We start from the raw sequence: 20,668 nt of genomic DNA on the forward strand, positions 1-20,668 counted from the left end.
GAGGGAAGCCGTTGTGGTTTGCCAGATGGCAAAGCTGATGATATTCTTTGGTGGTTGCTTATTTTAGAGGGGGTGCTGTAGGGATATTTTAGTTCTTCTCTGTCTCTGTCCTGTTGTGTCCATTTGTCCTGACTTCACCACCACTCCCCTTCAATTTGGTGTCGCCTTTTTCTTTCTCTCTCTTCAAAAACCATCTCTGAACCCTTGGTTATTGCCTTGCTATCAGCAATCCCATGCTAGGGAGCTGTTCAAGCGGGAGGAACTACTTGGGCCAAAATAAATATGGATTATAACATTACTACAAAGATGTTCTGGCAGGATTAAACACTTCACTGGAATTACTCAGAGTTTCCATCCTATAACTGAGATCAAAATCTACATCTGAAACTGCTGAGAGATTCTTTTCCCTAAAGTGATGAAAACTGTCAAGTGCAAAGGAGTTTCTGTCGATTCATTGTGTGACTTCAATGCTGGCTATACAGAATCAAAACTTGTTTTCCTCAGCTATCAAAATGTTTCCTCATTTTTTGATCTTCAGACAGTAAAATAAATCTTATCTTCTTCACTAACAAGAAAGAGAGAAAGTCTGTCACAAAGGCTGGTAATGCTTTTATAGTTCCTTCGGTGCTGTGCCAAGGAGAAGCTTCAGAGACATGAGAGAACAAAATAGAAATTGTGTGGCTCAAAACTCCTAGGAGTTTGGAGCTTCCACAGTTAACAGCATTAAAAATGCTATTTTATTACTGTCTAGAGAGTTCTTGTTTTCTAAATAAAGAAATTAAGTGCTTATTAATGGAGTTTATTTCAAGTAGTAACAATTCTCTGCAATCCTTTTCCCCTGTCACATTATGCAGCATTTAATGGTGTTTGGTTTCCATGTTTTATGTGTTTCAGGCTCCTTAACATTTCAAACAACAGAAATTACATGGAAAGAAGAAAGGCAGTTATCACAAGAGAGGTTTTATCTACTAAATATGTTGGTGAACAAAATTGAAGCTCTATAAAATATCAGATTTCATGAGTGAAAAACGAGTTGGAAAGCCTTTTTTATGAGTTAATATGATTTACCTAAAAATGATACCCCTTCAATCACTGGTTGAAAGCAAAACATTGACTGTTTTACACAGTATATCAATCATGTCTCATAAGAAAGGGATATTATTTTAATGTGAAATACATGTTTTTCATTTTTATTCCATGACACAGCTTTATGAGGTATATATATTTTTTTAATGGTGTTCGTGAGCAATTTCATTTGCTGAAGAGTTATTTACTGAATTAATTTTTAGCTCTTAAAATACACTTTTGCATAGGTGCCTGAAACACACCTTCATGATAGTGCAGCGTGATGTCCTGCCTGCTCTGTCAGTACTGGGGGTAAATATCAAGAGTTTCAGAGGGGTCTTTCCTGCTTTTATTCACATACAAAGTGAATTTCCCATGCTTGACTGCTGTTCTCTAGCACAACAATACAACCAGCAGTCCTCATGTATAGAATATATATATATAGAGAGATATAGATAGATAGATCCTTGCTCAATTTGGACAGCATTGTATTTGAGGACTTTTCCCATCTGATTTGTATACAATCTAAAAGCTTAGAAGACCTTTTTACTTGTCATTTCAGCTGATTATTGACTCATTTCAAGGAGCTGTTTTCTGGTAAATCTTTATGATTTGCTTCCCTATTAAGGAACTCTCATTATTGTGTTCTTTACTTATAAAAATATTCTTGTGTCTCTTCCACCGCTTGTTGTTGTAGTTCAGATGCTTTTTTTGGTGTTTCTCCAAATAAATAAACAGTCTTTACCTGGCATTCTTCTCATAAATACTTCCATAAAAGTTTAGCACGATCTCATGAACAGGCTGGAAGGGAAGATAGGTTTCAGTTTATGAAGTGGTGATCCCTCTATTGTCAATGACAAACTCATCATTCTCTTTTAACTATGTTACTTTTAAGTTTTCCAGTTTTAATTTAAGAGAAACAATATTTTCAGGGAAATAGAAGCCCTATTAGTCAAAGAGAACCTGTGGTAGACAAGCTTAGAGTTTACAAATTTCCAGCTACCTGCTACTATCTGGCTACTAATGAATATTAATAACTTGCTATTATTAATTACCAAATTATTCTAATTGACAGATGTCATTTCAATCCTTGAACTTTTAACACCAAAATTTAGAATGAGCTCCCTCACCCCATGTTGGTTATATAAACATTTTATTTTTTGCTTCAGAATTCACTGATACAGCAGTGTGTGTTTATTCTTCTAAGGTCTGCACAACTGTTTTGACTGCATTCTGAATAATTAATCTAATTTTTAATCATTTTGCTATTTCCAAAGGTTAGAGATAGCATGGCTGCAAAAAATTCCCAGTGTCAAAATCAGTTGCTTAGGGTAAAGGAGAGAATACTATGAATTTTCTTCTGCCAGCTGAGCACTTCCTATGTCATGTCCCCATTTTGCCAGTGCATTAAATAAGATGTAGAATTAGAGACTCCAAGAAACAAAAGTTTCCTGGTAAAGGGAACAGCCCTTCTGGTATTGCAGGGCATCAAGCTGCAACAAGTTCCTTTGCTGCCAGAACATCACCCTTAACCTTTCTGAAAAAAAAACCCTCCCTAGCTGCTCTGCCTGGGCTTTATTTGCTTCGTAGCAAGGGTCAGAATGGTTTAATGAGCTTCAGGTGAGCTGGGTGAGTTGTTGTCACACCCAGTACAAGGAGTATTCAGCCACCCTGGGCTGATGGCAAAACAGTTCCTTTTTTTTTCTGATTTTGGATGTACCTTCACTGCAAACTCAAAGAAGCTGGGCTGTATTCAAGGCAGTTAAAGGTCAGTCCTAAAGCTGTGCTTTTTAAAGTTTGGATAAAGTCATGTGTTCTACTGGTGTAATAATTTTTTCTTTGGGGTATATGCATTAAATAGCTAAGTATTTGTCTGAGTGTGGGCCTACAGCTTTTTTCATTTCCTCTCACTCTTTCCCATCTAATATTTGAAATATTTTATGGTCAATGTTTAAGATATTTTATCATGTGTTCCTAATTGCTATTTAAACTCTGAATTGGAGGGGAATGGCAGCAAGGGCTAAAGAGACTTTGATCTTTGTCATGGGGGTTGTATGCTGAGGTGGACCAAATAATTTTTCAGACTCTTCAAATATGAGTCCCTCTAACTGAACAGGATAACTCTTCCACACATGGGGCACATTTATTTATTTAGACAGTGTGTATTCTGAGGAGATTTTTGTGAGATTTTTTGCAAGTTGAAGAGCAGAGCTGTGAACTCACATGGTGTGATTTCCCTTGATTATTTTAAGTATGATATTCTGGGACTGGATGAGAAAATGTTATCTCACTATTTACACAGAATCAGGAAAAAAGACATCGTTATGTGGTACAAAAAAGAAAAAGATAACTTTATATTTGGGAGTTCATTATTCATTTCTTCTCTTTTGCAGGATTTTTTAAATAAAGACCAGGTTTTCTCTTGTACTTCTAGAACACACTTTCTGTCCATTTTGGTAATTCTTAGTGTTGTGCTTGGTTTGTGTTGCTAGCTCGCTCTTCTTCTTGGAATTATTTATTTTATTTAAAAGTAGCTTTAGAAAGTCTCCAATGTAAATCTGGAAGTAACATATACTTTTCAGATGACCACTGCTTTTTATTTAGGAAGTTGGTGATGTATTAAAACAGATATTTGGGAGTTTTTAATGAGCAAAAGTAGGTAAGAAGGAACTCTGAGAAAACAGGATTCCACGAGCTGTTGGGGTGGTGGGGAGAGGTTCTTCATTCTTATTCAGTGTCACTCCTGCTCCAGACTAACCAGGCCCAGCTCCTGCAGTCTCTCCTCATGAGAGACTCCTCATGCTCCAGCCCCTCATCATCTTTGTGGCCTCTGCTGGACCCTCTCCAGTAGCTCCTGGTCTTTCTTCTACTGAGGAGCCCAGAAGTGGACACAGCAGTCCAGTTCTTTGTTTGGTTTTGGGTTGTTTTTTTCCTTGGTCAGGAAACTGAAGTTGCTGTTTATCCCCATTTCTGTTTTTATTTACTGCAAGGTCTTTTCAAGAGATTTCCACTCAGTGTCTTCCAGCTTGTTGGATTTTGTCATTAGCTTTTACTACCTAGAAGATGTTTTTTAATTTAAGCAAAGTTTATTCTGGCTGTCTGCTTTATGCTTCCTACTGAATTTCACTGAATTACCTTGGAGTTACCCACTGGAAGGGGCGGGGTTTTCATTCTCTATTTTAGTAGGCAGGGTATCCAAAGTATTAGATCTTTCAGACATAACTTCTTCAGAGTTTTTGTATAAAGCTAGACTGCCTTGTGAAATTTTTGTGAGAGTTTATCTATCCATCCATCCATCTGTATGAAGTATTGTGATTTAAGTGTATTTATAATATTCTCTCCCATATAAAGAGATTGCATCAATTTTAGCATTTTATATTTTAAACTAAAAATGTTTTCTTGTTATGCATATAAAACTCCAGTAAAAACTCTCAAGTTATCAACTAAAATAGACAAACAATAACCCTGCCATTCAGACCATTTGTTCAGATATTATGTTGAGGGAATTTAGCCCAGACCTCCTGTCTCTCTCCTTACAGTTGCATTTCCTAAGGAAGTCAAACTCTTTAGTTGTTACCAAGTACAGATCAGCTTCTGCCACTCAAGGTTAATTCTCATGCTGATGTCCTCTCTGGATAAGGTTGTTTTTGCTGCACTACCAAGCTGAATCTGTGTATTATCAGCAGCTGAATAAATGAGGCAGAGAAGGGAATGCGGAATATCTTCAAATCAAACGAATGCATAAAATCACCAGTGAAACATGATACCTTAAAATTTGTCATTTTCTTTGTAATAAACATGGTTTAACTTTATCTCTTGATTTCTCATGCCAGTGTTTGAAATACTGCCCCATTGCAACTGAAATTGCTATACATTGCTTTTGTAATCTTCATGTATTATCAATGGCTCATGAAGTTCAGTAAGAGAAAACAGAAAAAGCAATCAGGCCCTGGATGGCTATAGATGTATCCATGAAGAAAAGATTACTGGCCATCTCTGTAAAATCAAAGAGCTTTTTCCTCCCCCTTTGACAGTTCCAGCAAACTTTCCACTAAATTTAAAGGAATAGGGACAGGGTCCTTCAGTGTCTACTAATTTATCTCTACTATGAATGGCTTAAAACCAGAATCTGTAACATAGATAATGCTGAGAAATAATCTTCAGGGAAAAAAGAAGAAAAAAGCCTCAACAGGAGGACTTTTCCTCACTGTTACATTTAGCAAATATTATGAAATAAAAACCCTGCTTGTGGTTGCAAATGTAGAGGTTTGGGCACAGCTATCTTTGTATACCTTATTAAATATTTTCAGTATCTTCTGTCTTTCATGACAAGAATGTCTCTGCTTTCCTGCACCTCGTGGAAGTGAAGGCATTCATGGGGAGGGGAGAATAGTATTATCCCCTATTTATTATTAACTTAGAATTTATTATCCCTGTTTGATTCAAGTATTCTATTCTTCTTTTTTGAGTCAGGCAGTTGAAACTGTAAATAATTTACAAATAATTTAGGTTGATTTGGCTAATTCACAGGCAGAGGTAAAGACTGTTAAGGTAACATTTTTAGTTGAAAGAGTAGGAGAGGGTTTACATTCTCTTTCATATAGAAATAATGCTTAATGGCCTGTGCTGGATGTGTTATGCTGAATCTTTATTTCACTATAATGTGAAGACTGGAGAAAAAAGCCATGCGTGCCTATTGAGGGACCCATGTGGGAATTGCTGCTAGTGGCAATTAGCCAGGAGCAGCACATGTTCTGTGCAGTGACTGGAGAGGGAGATGTACGAGGAGGGAGAAATAAGGTACTTGTTTTGTTTTGTTGTGGAAAGCAGATACTTGAATGTGAAGCTTGTGTAGAATTCACCGCTGGGAGTGTGAATTGCACAGGCTTGTGTCGGTGAGGGTTACTCAGCCATGAGTTTTAAACTGTAGTTACACTTGGAAATAAAGCAGTAATTATTTTAAATATTTTCAATTGCTTCTAACCCCACCCCCCCCAAAAAACCTCAAAATCCACCCAACCAACCAAACAAAACCCCAACAAATCCAGTGAGTCAGACTTTATTTTTTGTTTCATTGTTTTTCCTAAGCTACACATCCAGTGCTGTCTATAGCTCATGCTCTGCAATACACTTAATTTTGTATATGGTGTACTTATTTCAGATGCTGTTCTGTATGCTCTCTGGCTCATTATTTATAGAAGAGTAATGTCATGTTCCAGGGGAAAATATTTAGCTGATAACTTGTGCCAAGGGATGCCACTGATACTATTTGTTTGTTTGTTTGTGGTGTATTTTATTTAACAGCAACAAAAAAGGGCAAAATCATCCATTTCTGGCTCTTACTACTTCAGCACATGTTTAGGGTAACCGCTGCAGGTTCTGCCAGTGTATTCAAAACACACAGGAAATGTGTGAAATTCCATGTACATGCACACATGATTAACTCTTCAATACTGACCTGGACTTTGTTACATTGTTGAAGATCATTCTGTATGAGCGAGGCTTTCCTTTCACAAAAGAGGAGCTGTTAATTATTAGGAAATTTTCTTTTCTTTTAGCTTGTTTTGATCTTAGATTTCCATTTAAAAAGGTTTTGCAGCCTGGGAAGGGAGGACCTCAGGCTTTAAGGAATATTTCAAACCTATGCAATCAATGAATGTTGCTTCCCTCTGTGTGAGGTTGTTTTTCAAGCACTGTGACCCTTTATTTACCTCATGGCAGTATATTAAAGAACAGTTAGTTTAAGTGCAGCTTCTTCAAATTTGTACTGTTAAAAAGTGCTCAAAAATGTTGTGCTGTTGTGAAATGGAAGCATATAATGACCAATTATTTGTTGCAAATTATTCAGCCAAATATTTCTTAATTCTCAAAAATATTTTGTATTTTCAGGGCAGAAACAATCTATTATAATAAAGATATGGTTTAAAATATGTGTGTGCTCTGAAAATAAAAATGCATAATAAGCACACCTGGTCCTTGACTTGTTGATGGACCTTTAGCTCATGAAAAAGAATTACAATGGTTTAAATAATTGAGAAATATTAAGGGTTTCTGGTAAGTAATCACCATTGTTAAAACAGAATGTCTTTTGTGAGGATGACATGTTGATTCCTTCCCCTTCCAAGAGAACTTGGATCTTCCTACTGTACTTTCAAAACCCTGCAGAAAACTGAGACAAAGCAGCTTCTCCCTATTTTGGATGAGCTAAATAAGAAAGTAAAACCAGAGGAAGACACTTTGGTCCAGCCACTTTGGTGTCTCCCTGGGAGCGAGGAAGGAAACATTAATTTCTCCATTGTTCTGACATCTTTTCTAACCACAGCTGGTGATGTGTCCTACAGGCTTGAAGCATGAGAACAAATAAACCCAAAGTTGCTCATATTTATACAGGAATAAAAGCAGGCTTGTTGGATTTCGTCATTAGCTTTTACTACCTAGAAGATATTTTTCAAGGTTACTAAACCAAAAGAACAACAAAAGATATTAAGGATTCAGCTAATTTCTAGCATCTCAAATATTGATCTTACTTTATACCTTGGTCCTAGTGATTCTTGTAGTGCACACACTGTCAGTAAATGGAGGAGATATTAAAAAATTACTATCCAGTGCTCAGAAAGTTACTGAAAAGGCAGGAAAAGCTGCCATCTTATGTGAGACTCTGGCTTTTTCATTCCTTGCTCTAAACCTCTCTCCAAGTTGCTTTCAGGTGGATTTTGTATCCCTTGAATTTGCATAGTCTTAAAAAATAAAGCGAAATGAAACTCCCGTTGTCCAGGAAACACAAGAGTTGACATCTTAACTGCTCTGCAATAGAGAGAAATAACAGAGAAAGGCATTGGCACAGAGAAATTAATGGAGATATATTTTCAATCATACAAAAAAAAATTCACCTAGAGAAATGAACTTATTGTCAGCTAGAATCCAAATGAGTCTTAAATTGATCATTTATTTATTTATGGAAATTTCTAATTACCTTTTTTTCATAACTTATTAAATTTATCAGAAACAATTTATTTTTCCAGACTGAATCTGTACACAGTGATTATTGCTATGGTTTCTATATATCTCCTTCTGCCAAAAGATTGTTCTTCCAGTACAGGATGGCAGAGCCAACCAGAATAATTTACTATATCATATTGTGCAGGAACTAAACTACTCCAAAATGGAGAAGCTGAGGTGTTCTTGCCAGTTCATACTCATTCTGCTTAATAAAGGTTTTTTATTATTAATTTGCTAGAATCACAGCATAATTTAGGTTGAAAAAGATCTTTAAGACCTTCGAGTCCAACCACTAACCCAGCACTGCTGATTCCACCACTAACCCATGTCCCCAAGTCCACATCTGCACATCTTGTAAATACCCCCAGGGATGGTGAGTCCACCACTTCCCTGGGCAGCCCCTTCCAGTGCTTGACAACCCTTGTGATGAAGAAATTTTTCCTAACGTTCTAGTTAAGGTGGTTGTTTTCCCAGCCTTTGCAGATGCCATGGAAGTTCTTGAAACTGACTTGTCCAAGTCAAAGTTACTTAAAATAAATTACAACCAGTTTATTGCTGACTTCAAGTGTTATTAGACAGTTAGTTCTTAGTTCCAGAAGTGGGGAAAAAAACAAAGCAAAGGAGGAAAAGGAGAAAAAACCACCCCAAAACGTGTGAGCACTCCCTTCAGGTATGTGAGCAGTGACACACAATTCCTATTTTATTGAACTGGGCCCTGGTTTCTAGGGCATGGCTGAACTGTCTGTGAGCAGACACTGAATGGCTGCTATAGAGCACCCTGTCACATTGGGTAGTAGTTGCAGTGTCCAGGTGTTGTTAAAGTTTAATTCCATGTTGAGTGCAGCATCCTGGCTTTCTGTTAAGGCTGTGGGGTAGTGACTTTGTAAACCAACATCTGTCTCATCTGAGCTGCTGACTTCTCTCTGAATTTCAGATTTTTGCCTTGCCTCCAGTTATTTTTTTCATTAGTCTGGTGAACACACATGAGCTTCAGAGTGCACCAATGGGTCTATGATTCCACACCAATTATCACCCTGCTCCTCATCTCGTTTTGTGAGTGTCTGTGCTTCGGTGGCTCTCTGCAGCACGCCGCTCTTCCAGTTGGAGCACACTTCAGCTGGAGCACACAGAGCTGTCAGCTGTTACATTGCCTTGTTTCCAAAGCTCTGCTTTTTCAGTTAAAGGATATTCAGGCATGTGTTGTGTAGACACCAACATAATTATTTCATCATCAGAGAACATATGTTTGCTGGAACATATAGTATTGCCTCGTGTTACTCATTGTTCAACACATGCCAGAGATGTTTAGTTTTTTTTGCCCTAGCTTATGTCAGATATTTAAAAATACATATTTGTTTTAATATCTCCACATGCTCAACATTTCCTTTCCTGAAGTTAACACTAAATTAATTTATTAACAAGGAAAAGCTGTTTTCTGTATTTTTCTTTTGGATGAACAGTGCAATTGCAGCATCCTGGCATATTCAATAGAAATCTCTGCTCTCAGTGAGTGAATAGGCTGCAGAGAGGTGAAAAGCACATGTGATAGTGGCCAAGGAATTTATGACAGAATATAAAGTAGATTTCTTTATATAGTTTGTAACCTTTTTAGGCCTGTGGGTTTTTTTGGTTGGGTTTTTTCTAGCTGGTGGTCTTTGTCATGAGAAGGAGCTTAAAAGAGTGTCCTTTGAAATAATGAGTTAAGATGGAAAAAAAAAAAAAGAAGGAAATCTTTCTTTTAAGCATGAAGAGCTTTGTGGCCTACTCTCAATGGGAATATAGTATTTTAATCAGATTGATTAGTATCCATGTTATGTGTGTTCATAATGACACCTTCCCAGCCTCAAAAATTAATAGTACTGTGTGTAGCCATGTTTTTGATCATTCCTAGAATTCAGGTGTCTTTTTGGTGATATAGTCCTTAGATTGTGTTAGTTTTCAGGGGTTCTTCAACTGAAGGGGAAATTTTCCTTTTGAGCACTAGGAAAACTCCGTGTGGGGTGGGAAGAGGGAAGTAGAGAAGTGAGTACTGGCACTTACTGGAGATGTACTTGGTAGAGTGTGGAAATTTTGAGGTTCCATCATGTGTCTGTGTACTAAGGGTTAGAGAAAATTTAGACTAGAGATGTAGGAGTGCATGGAACCCCCCAAAATCCTAGAGACTAAGAACCAGAGAAATGTTTATTCAGATAGACCAAACTAAATCTAACCTGAAGCATTTAAACTAATCAGCCAAAGGGGATTCATGAGACAGTGTTTCTCCCAAAACCTTATTTAAAATAAGTTTTCTTAAACATACAACATAAGCCCTACTCCTGATCTGAATTATAATGAAGAATCTTATTAATGCTGTTTATATTGAAGTATTTGCAAATAATATTTTACATTAGTTGGGATGACAATGTACTTGCTGGCACTGCACACAGATGCTTTCTGCACTGATAATCAATTGTTGAGGCGCTTCAAAGAAAATACATCAGCAAAGAAAGTACCAGCTTTATCAGTGCCTGAAATTGCATGTACTGTGCTAAGCAAACATTGTAAATTATAAACTAATTTTATCTTCAGGAAAAGGAAGCTTTTATTCAAAACTGGAAAAAGTTAATAATAGTTAAAAACACTGTGAATTAATCAATGCCAGAGCTATATGCACAGCTACTGCATTGAGGGAAACACTTGCTGTTACATTCAAGTGAACAGGCATTTTGATTGGAAAAAAGTATTAACATTTGTTAGTGCTATTTTCCAGGGAATGTTATTAAATGCCACCTCATTCAAAACAGAGATGTGTTAAGAAATTAAAACCCAAGCTGTAGGAGTGTGCAGTTCTGGTGTGTATAACACTCTCATAAGGTAATCAGCATCTCCTGATACTTCATAAAATATAATCACCAACCTTGATGTGGAAGAAAATTAGTTTTATATATAGATACATACATATTATTTGGATATTGAAGGAGGTATGTTGGGCAGGTAGTGGGGTGAGGGGAGGTGTGTTCAGCAGTTTTAGTGTTTTGAGGTCTGAAAGGGAGGAGTTCTGATGAAGTTTTCTCTAAGGTTGTTGAGACCTAGTAAGAGATTTTGTATTTCACTGCTTTGGAGAACTTTGCAACAGGCACACAATACAATACATCTATACAAAGAGTTTATGATTTTTTTTTTCTTAATAGATATTCCTTATAATAAAGGAGAATTGCATGTTTTATAATTATTTTTTTAATCTCTGTTATTCCTAGTTTCCTGAAACTTTCTCTGAGACTTAGTGAAACTGCTCTTTCTTGGGCCATGTGTGATGGTTGAATTATAAAGAATAAAAAGATTTCTGTAAATATGGAAAGGACAAAGGAATACTGAAGTTGTAGGGAAGAAAATAAAAGAATCATGCATCTTTATTAAGATACAATAGCAATTTACTAACTTTAGCAAACGTATAAATCTTTGCTGTTGTGCTCAAGAAGCATCAAGCTCTGAAAATGTGCCATTCTTGTTTTAAGGCTATGGACAGTGCTTTGTAATAATGCAGCCATCCATTCCAATCATTATTCATTTATTTTATTTTATACTGAAGAGTATTGTGGAATCCAAAGTGCAAAGTACTAGTAAAACTAACTGAAAAGCTAGCTGACTTAGTACAAGGGAAAATAGAATTGAAAATAGATTTTTTTACTGCTCTAGGAAGCATTGCTCAGTTTGGGAGGCCCATTAGAGTTTGGGAAACCCACAAATGATCTGTTTATGGCAATGTATAACTTGCACTATTTGCAAATGAGTGGTCATTTGCTGGGGTAACCCTGCCAAGCACAGGGAAATTGGAAGCTGGAAATAATGAGGATCATGATGAATCATTCTGAGAAGGCAGCTCACAGTGTAATCCAGGAGAAAACTCAGACTTTTAAAACTGTGTTCACCACAGGGGTACTTTAATTGGCTTTGCTTGACAGATATAAAAATGTATTAGAAGTTTCTTTATTTATTTTCAAATTATTTCAGAGCCAGTTTCATATACTTCTTTTTTTTTCCTTTCAACTTAGCAGAGTTAAAATAACCTGAACAGTGTGAAAATAGTAACTGGAGCTCAGTCTGGAAAAAGAAAATCTGCATTTTGAAAGCATTATGTCAAACATGGACATGGTTAGATCAGCCACCGTGCTTCTGTGCCAGGCCATTTTCATTTGCCAGGCAACACTGGGTTGTTTTTGGGGTGTTTTTTTTTGTTTGTTTTGGTTTAATTGAATAGCTAGTCTAGTTTGGGACGTGAAAAGGTGGAAATAAAGTCCTAAGTAGCTGTGCATATATAACTCTCCTGAAACTGTTGTCCTATGTTCAGTGGGACACATAAAATGTGTTTTTATAGCCACACACATTTCCTACAAATATGACAGATTATCAACGTGTAGCCTCTGTTCAGTCCTTTAAATGCTGTGTGAAAATTAAGCAGGTAGGCACAGGTAAATCTGTATGTGCAGTGCAAATACCATAAACACAACAAAGAATTGGGTTCGCAGTTCAGTGGCCAAGGAAATATAAAAAAAGTATGCAAAGGGCTGGTGCTCATCTTTAATCCTATTTCAGGGGTAAAAATAAAGAGAACTGGGGCACAGTGCAGTCTGCAGAGAGCATCTTTAGGTAGACTTGCAGATAAAGAATTGCCTGAAGAATTGAAAGACCAGCATTATTAAAGGACAGGTTTCCAGGCAGTTGTAATCCTTACCCCACAATAAATGCTTATTTAGCACATTCATCAGGTATTATCGAGGTGGTTGCTAAATTTTTTTTGGTAATTATTAGGAACGTTACATTCTAGAATTAAATTACTGTCTCCTTGGAAGACAAAGTGAATGTTTTGTTCTGAAAACATTCACAGTATAATACATTAAAAGAATGATAGAAAGAAGAGTATTGAAATAGGATAAGAACTACTCATCCAACATAATATTGATTTGTTTTTATTTACATATTGCATAAATGTCAGGCTTAGCTTACAGGAAGGTTGAAAATAGGTCTGCATGGTGAACATGAAAATCAGGTGGCTGAAGTGTAAATTTATGCTTATCTAAACTCTTCTTTTTTGTGTGACTGCAGCCCTGCCACTATTGCTTTGCTCTGAATGTAAAAAATAAAAAAAATTCTCACTGTTCCTTCTAAGATTGCAGTGCCATAGGGAGGCATTTCCAATGGATGCATATATGTTGCATCTGAATAAATAGCCATCTCGATTTTTATTTATTTTTTTCATTGTGTCTGACTGCTTTTCCTTTCATTGAGAGTTTAAGGTGATGTCTGAATTTCTGTGTAATTCTCAATACCATTTTGTACACTTAAGATTCATCCTTTAATTTCTATCCAAAGAGGTCTCAGGTTTTTCTCCTGTAAGAATTTGTATGAAGCAACAGCAGTTCTTCATGCTTCAAAAGCTGTAATTACCAATACATCTCTGCAATATTTCAGCAAGAGAAATGTCACAGTTTTGCCTCTCACTGGTGCCAGATGCTTACCAAAGTTCAGTCAGTCTTCTGTTGGATAAAAATTAAACAGACATGTTGGTGACAAGTCACACAATGTGTTCATCACCTTGAAGAGAGGCAATGAGATTGTCAATGAGATTCTGATTTGACAAAGGACTCCTGTCTAACACAGAATCCTTGTTGAAAACAACATGTAAGGCAGAGTTGTTTATTTGCATTAAGACATCAGCAACCCAGGCTATTCGATGGTCCTATGATCAGCACTGCTGAAGGAAAAAGAAAATGAGGAAAAATTATGTCAGCCACTTTTCTTTATTAATTAATGTTTTTGAGCTCCTTAGGTTATCCATTGCATTTATTTACAAGCATGACTATCTGAACCAAATGATCCTTAAACTTCAGTAGAGAAAAATCTAGGAAGAATGTTTATTGTGTTAGGAAATAACTCGACAGATATCCATCTAAACTATCCCAGAGAAGCAAAATCTTGCATGTAGTCTTGTGTTTATCCCCACAGCTTTTGATTGTGCAAGATTTTAACACTATAGAACAAACAAAACCAATCTGATTAGAATACAGCTGCAATAGAGCTACATTTTTATACTTTTGAATAAATAGTTGGTGGAAAGACTTTTACCTAGAGACCATGCTATGTCTCAATTCCCTTCTTCCTCTACAGAATAATTCCTTGCATATTAAAAAAACCCAAAACAAACAGAGAGAGAGAATAAGGTGATACATATACTTCTGATCCTTGTGTTCTGTCATGGCTAACATTACTATTCTGTTTTTATTACTGCTATCCATGTACATTTACATGTCCTGTAATGATGTGTACGTGGCCTAGGAGGGAATTCAACCCACTTGTGTCAGTCTCTGAAGAAGTCAGTGTGATAATCCCTTTTCCCAAAGGCTGGGGATTTCTGTACCCAATCACACTCACAGAAATTTGTACATGGGAAAGGAAAAGTAATGAACTCATTCCTTGTACCTATTTCCCAAAGATCACCTGAGAATTCCTGTCTGAGATATTCCTTGCTGTTGCACTGATGCCATGATTTCTTGCCTTTTCTTTTATACCCCTGTTATACCTTTTTTACAACTTCTGTATTCTTAGTGCTTTTTGCCTACATTCTTGGACTTGTTTGTTCAGCTAAGAGATTAAACATTTTAGAAGCTTCATAGATAGAGATCAGTGTGCCCCAGAGCCCAAGGTCCTCTACAAAACACATTCTGTAAACCAAGATAGAACCATCCAGGGGAAGGTTCCTTGGGGAGGGGGGCTCACTCGAGCCTGTCATTGGGGAATCTTTGATAGATATGCTAATTAGCAAGACCTACAATGTTATACCAGATCTTTTGGGGTTGTGCATTTCGGTGCATTCGACCTGGACGTGTGCACCTAAGGATCCTTAAAATAAATACTGAGGTAAAATCCCTTTTTCCCTTCTAACTGTGTTTGAGTCTTGATTTTAAGACCAGGAAAAGGCATCAGCACAAATGCGGAAAATGGATGATTTCTCTTGTGTTTTTCTCATGTACTGTATCCCCTTTGTGCTGTTGGTGGGTGTTTAGTATCAGTCCATCCCAGAGAGGAAAAATCAAACATTACACATGATAAATGTTCACCACCTCGTTGATGTGTTGGTAGCCCATGTTCAGGTGCACTGCCATGAGGGCCAGGGCATAGCAGGCAATTTTCACCATAGATTAAATCTCTGCCTTCAAGTAATGGATGCCTTTGCAAGTTAACCAAAATTTGAGCTCCACTAGAAACAAGAAACCTGGAAGCAGAGACATTCAAAGATTTGAAATACAGACTCCCTTATGTTTTATCACCAAAATAAGAAGCTGTGTACATTGTTAAAACAAATTGCTTATGTAGCAGCTATTTTGAACCTTGCAGTTTGTGATTTAGCAAGCTCAGTCTAAAAAAGTAACTCTGTACGTACACTGAGGTCCTTTCCTGACTGTTTTTTTTTTTTTTTTTAACAATGTCAGGAAAATTTCTACCCTCACTGAGAAAAGTGTGGATTGTTGAAAGTCAGCTCTTTGAATCGGCATCCAAAATGTTGTAACTTTCAGTTGATTTTTGAGGCATGACATGAATAAGTTGGGGCTTTTCCCTTTTCCCTTTTCCCTTTTCCCTTTTCCCTTTTCCCTTTTCCCTTTTCCCTTTTCCCTTTTCCCTTTTCCCTTTTCCTCCATGTAAAATGCTTTCTAATAACTTTGCTGGTGGTTCTTTGCATGGTTTAATCATCAAGTAATAAACCTTCTTTATTATGTAAGAAATAATAGAAGCCTTTTCTTCTGATAGTTCTTCCAGGAAGAGAAGCTCATCTGAGCATTGACCTGCACATGAAAAGAAAGAAATTAGATTTCCTGAATTAAAAAGCTATATCATATAAAGATTTTATTTTAGTTAGGAAAAATACATTCATGCCTAATATTCCTCATGTATTTAATAGTCTTGCCAGTCCTGGATGGCATTGTCTTTCTCTGGCTTCCCATCAAATTCCAGAATATGAAAGAGTAACTATGTTTGAAATAGTGTAGGTTAGCTTGTGACTTGCATCACAAAAGATCCTCTCCGCAGCATTGTCAATAAATTATGTCACCCATCTCAGTACCCTTTCTACTTTACATCTTTCATACAACTTGTTTCTAAAAATGGCATCCCAAGCTCTTACTTATTTACAAGACCATCTGGATGGTCGATATGTAAAAGAACTTTGAAATTTGTAAGCATGAATTAATTAAAGAAAAAGTTCTGCTTTATTGGGTGCATGTTTCTTGCTTTTCCTTATATCATCTTTACAGGAACCATAGATAATACAGTTAATTTCATAGGTAAACATGGTTTTAATTAAAAAACCCCACCAACTTTAAATTATGGTAAATAGGGAACAAAACCTGGATGTTCATGAGAGACAAAATATTTCAAAATTCTGATCCCTTGAGCACTTCAATGGCTCATCCCATACTGTTGCTGTCTTGTCTATGTTACAGATAATTTTGTGCTTTATAGATGCAAAATTCCTTTAATTGATGGGAATTCTAAAGATGTTGATGGACTGAGAGAAGCAGAGGGAGGAGGAAACATGAAACTGGAATAAATAAAGGATGTGCTCATGCTGGCTGATTTGAGTGGGAGGGACTGGTATCTTTAAGGTACTGAATGTCCTGGAGAGAGAACTTTGGTAGTGCTTGGGTAAGAAGAGTGGAAGCAGAATAACGACAGCTGCAGAAGAAGATGGAATTAGAAAAAAGAACCAAAGAAAAGAGAGAAGTAGAAGCTCATTAGGGACGTGGTGGCTCAAAAGACACAGAAATTATTTTGCTGGGGTGAAAAAATGAACATATTAAAGGAATTTTCTTTGAGAGGTGGAATGAAATTAGGAATCCTCTACCTTCCTTTCCACTCTAGTTAGGAAATGCCTGTGACAATCTCCACCGGAATATAGCATTCTTGGCAGGGTTATTTCACAAGGAAGGTGTCAACCTACTGCTTTTATTGCATGAGATAAAAGTACATCTTTAGTGTGGCTGGTGGAGTGCTGTCTGGAGCAGCCTTGCTGATGTTCTGCATGCACACAGATGTGACATGATGTAATTAAACTTCTGTTATTCATAGTCCTTAAAACAGAAGATTATGCACAGGCTTCTCCTTTCCTGTTGTTTGTCCAATGTCAAATTAGCTCTCTTGTCCATATGCATATGCATTATGATGCTGTCTGGAATTAAATAAGCACGTACTGTATTCCCACCAAATTGCTGTCTACTGGGGTGCTTTGCAGCTAAATCAGGGCTGGGAACATGCCTTGGGTTTAAATCAGGAGTGGTGAAGAAAGCTGTCATCTGTGGGACATTAACACAAATGAAGAAGTTGGGAGTATGGTAAATGAGGCAAGGGTTTAAAAGATTAAATGTGGCCTAGTGGTAAAATGTGGTGGGTTGGATTTTGTCCAGCGATGGCTAAGACTAGCTTATGACAGGATGCCAAGCTGAGCCTTTTATGCTAAATGCAGATATTGAGATTTTCAAAGCCAGGCTGCACAACAATTTGGATTCAAAACAAAAAATTCTAAATTCATTCAAATTTCTTCTTTATTACCTTTATCACTATGCAGTCCCAAACAAACAGCTTTCAGTTAGCCACTCTGTGGTCCTCCTTTCCTGCATATTTACTTTGTGGCTCTTCAGGTGAATTCGTTGTTGTGGTTATAGTTGCAATTACAGGTGCAATTAAAAGTGTACTGAGCCAATTATAGTTGCAGTTATAGTTGCAGTAAAAGTACAGGTATACTTCAAACTGGTTTGTCTTGATAAAATTAGGTCTTATTGAAATGTCATTAGATGCTTCAAATTTATGGTTTCTATTGTAATCATTCTTAACTCATCTATCTGTCAAATACAGAAAAAAATTTCAAATGTACAACACACTGGTAGCTGAGGCAAGGGTATAAGTCCAAAACCCTCAAAGAAACCAATTATTCTTTTTCTTGAATGCTATGTTTGGGTGGTGTAAGGTCAAACATGTGTGAGGTCACAAATGAGACTGAACCCAAAAAACACCAGGTGCAGAATCATGATTTATTTCAGGGGGTCACAGGACAATAGAGGTTGGAGGGGCCCACTGCTTTACTGGTAAAATGCTGAAGTGTTTCCTCATGGCCATTCTGAATCTCTTTCATTTCGACTCATGCCTGGGGTCTGTTGTCATCCCACCACCTGTGGTGAAGAGGCTCACATTGTCATTGGGGTTCCTTTCTCTGTTACTGTCTGTTGAGGTTCATTTCAGAGGTAGAAGAATTGACCCAATTTGTAGGCACAGAACTATGTAAAGCAAGTTATGCCAGGGCTTTGCCCCTCCAAGAGGTGTGGGCAGAACCTGGAGCAGAATCTTGCAGTCTTTTGAATTGCATTCATTTTAGTCTCAATTACTCGCTTTGTGCCAAGAGGAGTAACTGCATTTCACATCAAGGGGATGAAAAAGAATCCTAGCACTCGAGTAGACAGAGAGTTGTGCATCCTAAGCCTAAAATAAAAGCAACAGATACTCTTTTCTGATGATCTTGTGACCTGTTCCTCATTCATTCCCGTGTGTGCTGCCTGAGTTCTTGTGTTAATTTTAATTCTTAGACAGGAGCTTGCCCAGCTGCATTATGCAGAAGAAAAAGGGCTTTTTTTCTACTTGCAGGTGAACAATCATAAGAACTCAAACAACCTGATTATCTTTTAAAAATATTTTTGCTAGGGTTTTTTTTAGCCCACCATGTTATTGACTAAGTTTCTGGAATAGCCAAAGTTGATGAAATGCAGCAATTGTTAGAATGCTGCATGAAGCAGTGAAGAGTAATAGCTGTTTCTCCTGGAAAAAAAAAAAGTTAATGAGAATGTCAGTTAATTGCATACTTTCAATGGTTTTGAAGTCTTACCCTGTTAATGTTTGCAATGACAAGCCTGTTGAGTAAAACATTAAACTTTTTTGTTCATGTGAGGAGGGGGGAGACTCACTGTTCTTCCCTCAGCCTAGAACTTTATCTTTTCAGTCAGATCAATTTGCTACATAGATTTTCAATAATGCAGAAGTGCTTCTGCAGAATTAACTTTGTCTGCAGAAATTTTTCTTATTGTGCTTTGTGGTTTTTTTGGTTGGTTGGGTATTGCTTATAAATATATATCTGGGGGAAGGAGACTTTTTTCCCTTTTCTTCTTCTCCTTGCTTTCCTTCCTTACTGTTTCCTGTGGTTGCTTGAGGTTTTCTGAGGACAGAGGACCTCATTCAGACTCCTCTGAGGTGAGGAGAAGAGCCCTTCCATTTGAAGATGTATTGCAGCTGGCCTCCAAATCTTATTTAAGTTGACATGTGAAAAAAACAACTGGAACGGTAAGAATCATTTACTGGCCTGATGATTTTATAATGCAAATTGCCAACAAAAAAGAAAGGGGCAGAAAGTGTTTGTGCTAGTTTGAAAACAAACCGGGGGAGGCACCAAGTCAGAATAACAATTTAATGGAAATTAAAGAAAAGGAAAAGAAAGTAAAAGAAAACACTGACAGAGCCAAGATACAACCTGAGTCCCTGTTAGGCAGGGTAGTGGTAGCAGTCTGGTAGAATGGTGGCTGCAATCCTCTGAAGCGGTGATCCTGTGGTAGGAGGGGTCTGCTCTTCCTCAGAAAGTCCAGTGGTGGCTGTGGGGCTCCTGTCCTCTGGAAATCCAGTGGAAAGAGTGTCTCTGGTGCTCAGAGTCCCAGATTATATCCAGGATGGGATGCTTGGTTCCTCCCTCTGGGTGGAGCATCTCACAATGGGGTAATGAGTCATGAGGCCAAGTGTTGATTAGGCTCATTAACAGAAGATAGTCCGGAGGGAGTTATCTCTGAGTCATGCAGCAGGACAATGATGGGCCATTAACAGCAAGATAGTCTGGGGGGAGGAGGTGAGGAAACACTGCCCCACCTGATTTCCACTGCTCATGAGGATGGTAATAGAATACACTGCAACCCAGGACAGTGTTATACTGCCTGCAATTCATAGATTGAGGCCAAGGGGGAAAGTAATGTCTTTATACAGGATAGAGTTTATTTTAGTTTAGTTTTTGGAGCTTTAGCTGATCTTGGGCTTAAATTTGCCTAAATGCCATGAGCCTGTTGTTTCTCTGCTGGTTTTATGCTGTCTCTCATGCACATGAGCATCATCCATGTGTCACTTGAACAGCAAAACTGTGGGTTTACACTGTCCTTGACAATTGGTTTATCCACCATTTTCCACTTATATATTATTTATGACTCCCTCTCCCCCTGCCTTCAGCTGTGCAATGCTCCAGCACAGTTCTGTGCTCCCAGGAAATCCCCTCTCTGCCCTCCCTAATGACAGGAACAGGCGCACTAGGTGATGATATGGGAAAGGAAGCTCACTGTGCTAACTTTTTTCCTGGAAAAAAATACCTGAGGGATTTTATGGAAGTGGATTATCTTAAAGGTTTCTCTATGACTTCTAATTTTTTCTGGAATTGAGCAGGGGAGGATCAATTGTTCTAATTTGGATTTCTGCTCTGTCTAACAAGACTTTGGATGCAAATATTAAAGCAGCTTTGGGCTTGATTCTCACAAATATCGACAACCCACACAGGCTT

At 37.5% G+C, this 20,668-nt stretch overlaps 1 protein-coding gene and 1 long non-coding RNA gene across 3 annotated transcripts in view; one reads left to right on the forward strand and one right to left on the reverse strand.

Moving 5' to 3' along the window:
* Nucleotides 1-2,723: 2,723 nt before the first annotated feature.
* The window catches only part of SPON1 (spondin 1), a 294,820-nt gene continuing 276,875 nt past the window's right edge, over nucleotides 2,724-20,668 (forward strand). Inside the window, exon 1 of one of the 2 annotated variants that reach the window (XM_069016536.1) lies at nucleotides 2,724-2,833. In XM_069016536.1, coding sequence (XP_068872637.1) covers nucleotides 2,780-2,833 — 54 coding nt within the window. In that variant the 5' untranslated portion in view covers nucleotides 2,724-2,779. The remainder of the gene's footprint in view (nucleotides 2,834-20,668) is intronic. The other variant, XM_069016539.1, reaches the window with a different exon arrangement.
* On the reverse strand, nucleotides 15,789-19,684 carry LOC138111205 (uncharacterized). Its single transcript, XR_011151275.1, has 2 exons — nucleotides 19,607-19,684; nucleotides 15,789-15,881 (listed from the first exon to the last, which is right to left on the reverse strand). It is a non-coding gene; the product is annotated as an uncharacterized lncRNA (long non-coding RNA).

The sequence above is a fragment of the Aphelocoma coerulescens genome, chromosome 5 (genome assembly GCF_041296385.1).
Source record: "Aphelocoma coerulescens isolate FSJ_1873_10779 chromosome 5, UR_Acoe_1.0, whole genome shotgun sequence".
Lineage (NCBI taxonomy): Eukaryota > Metazoa > Chordata > Aves > Passeriformes > Corvidae > Aphelocoma > Aphelocoma coerulescens.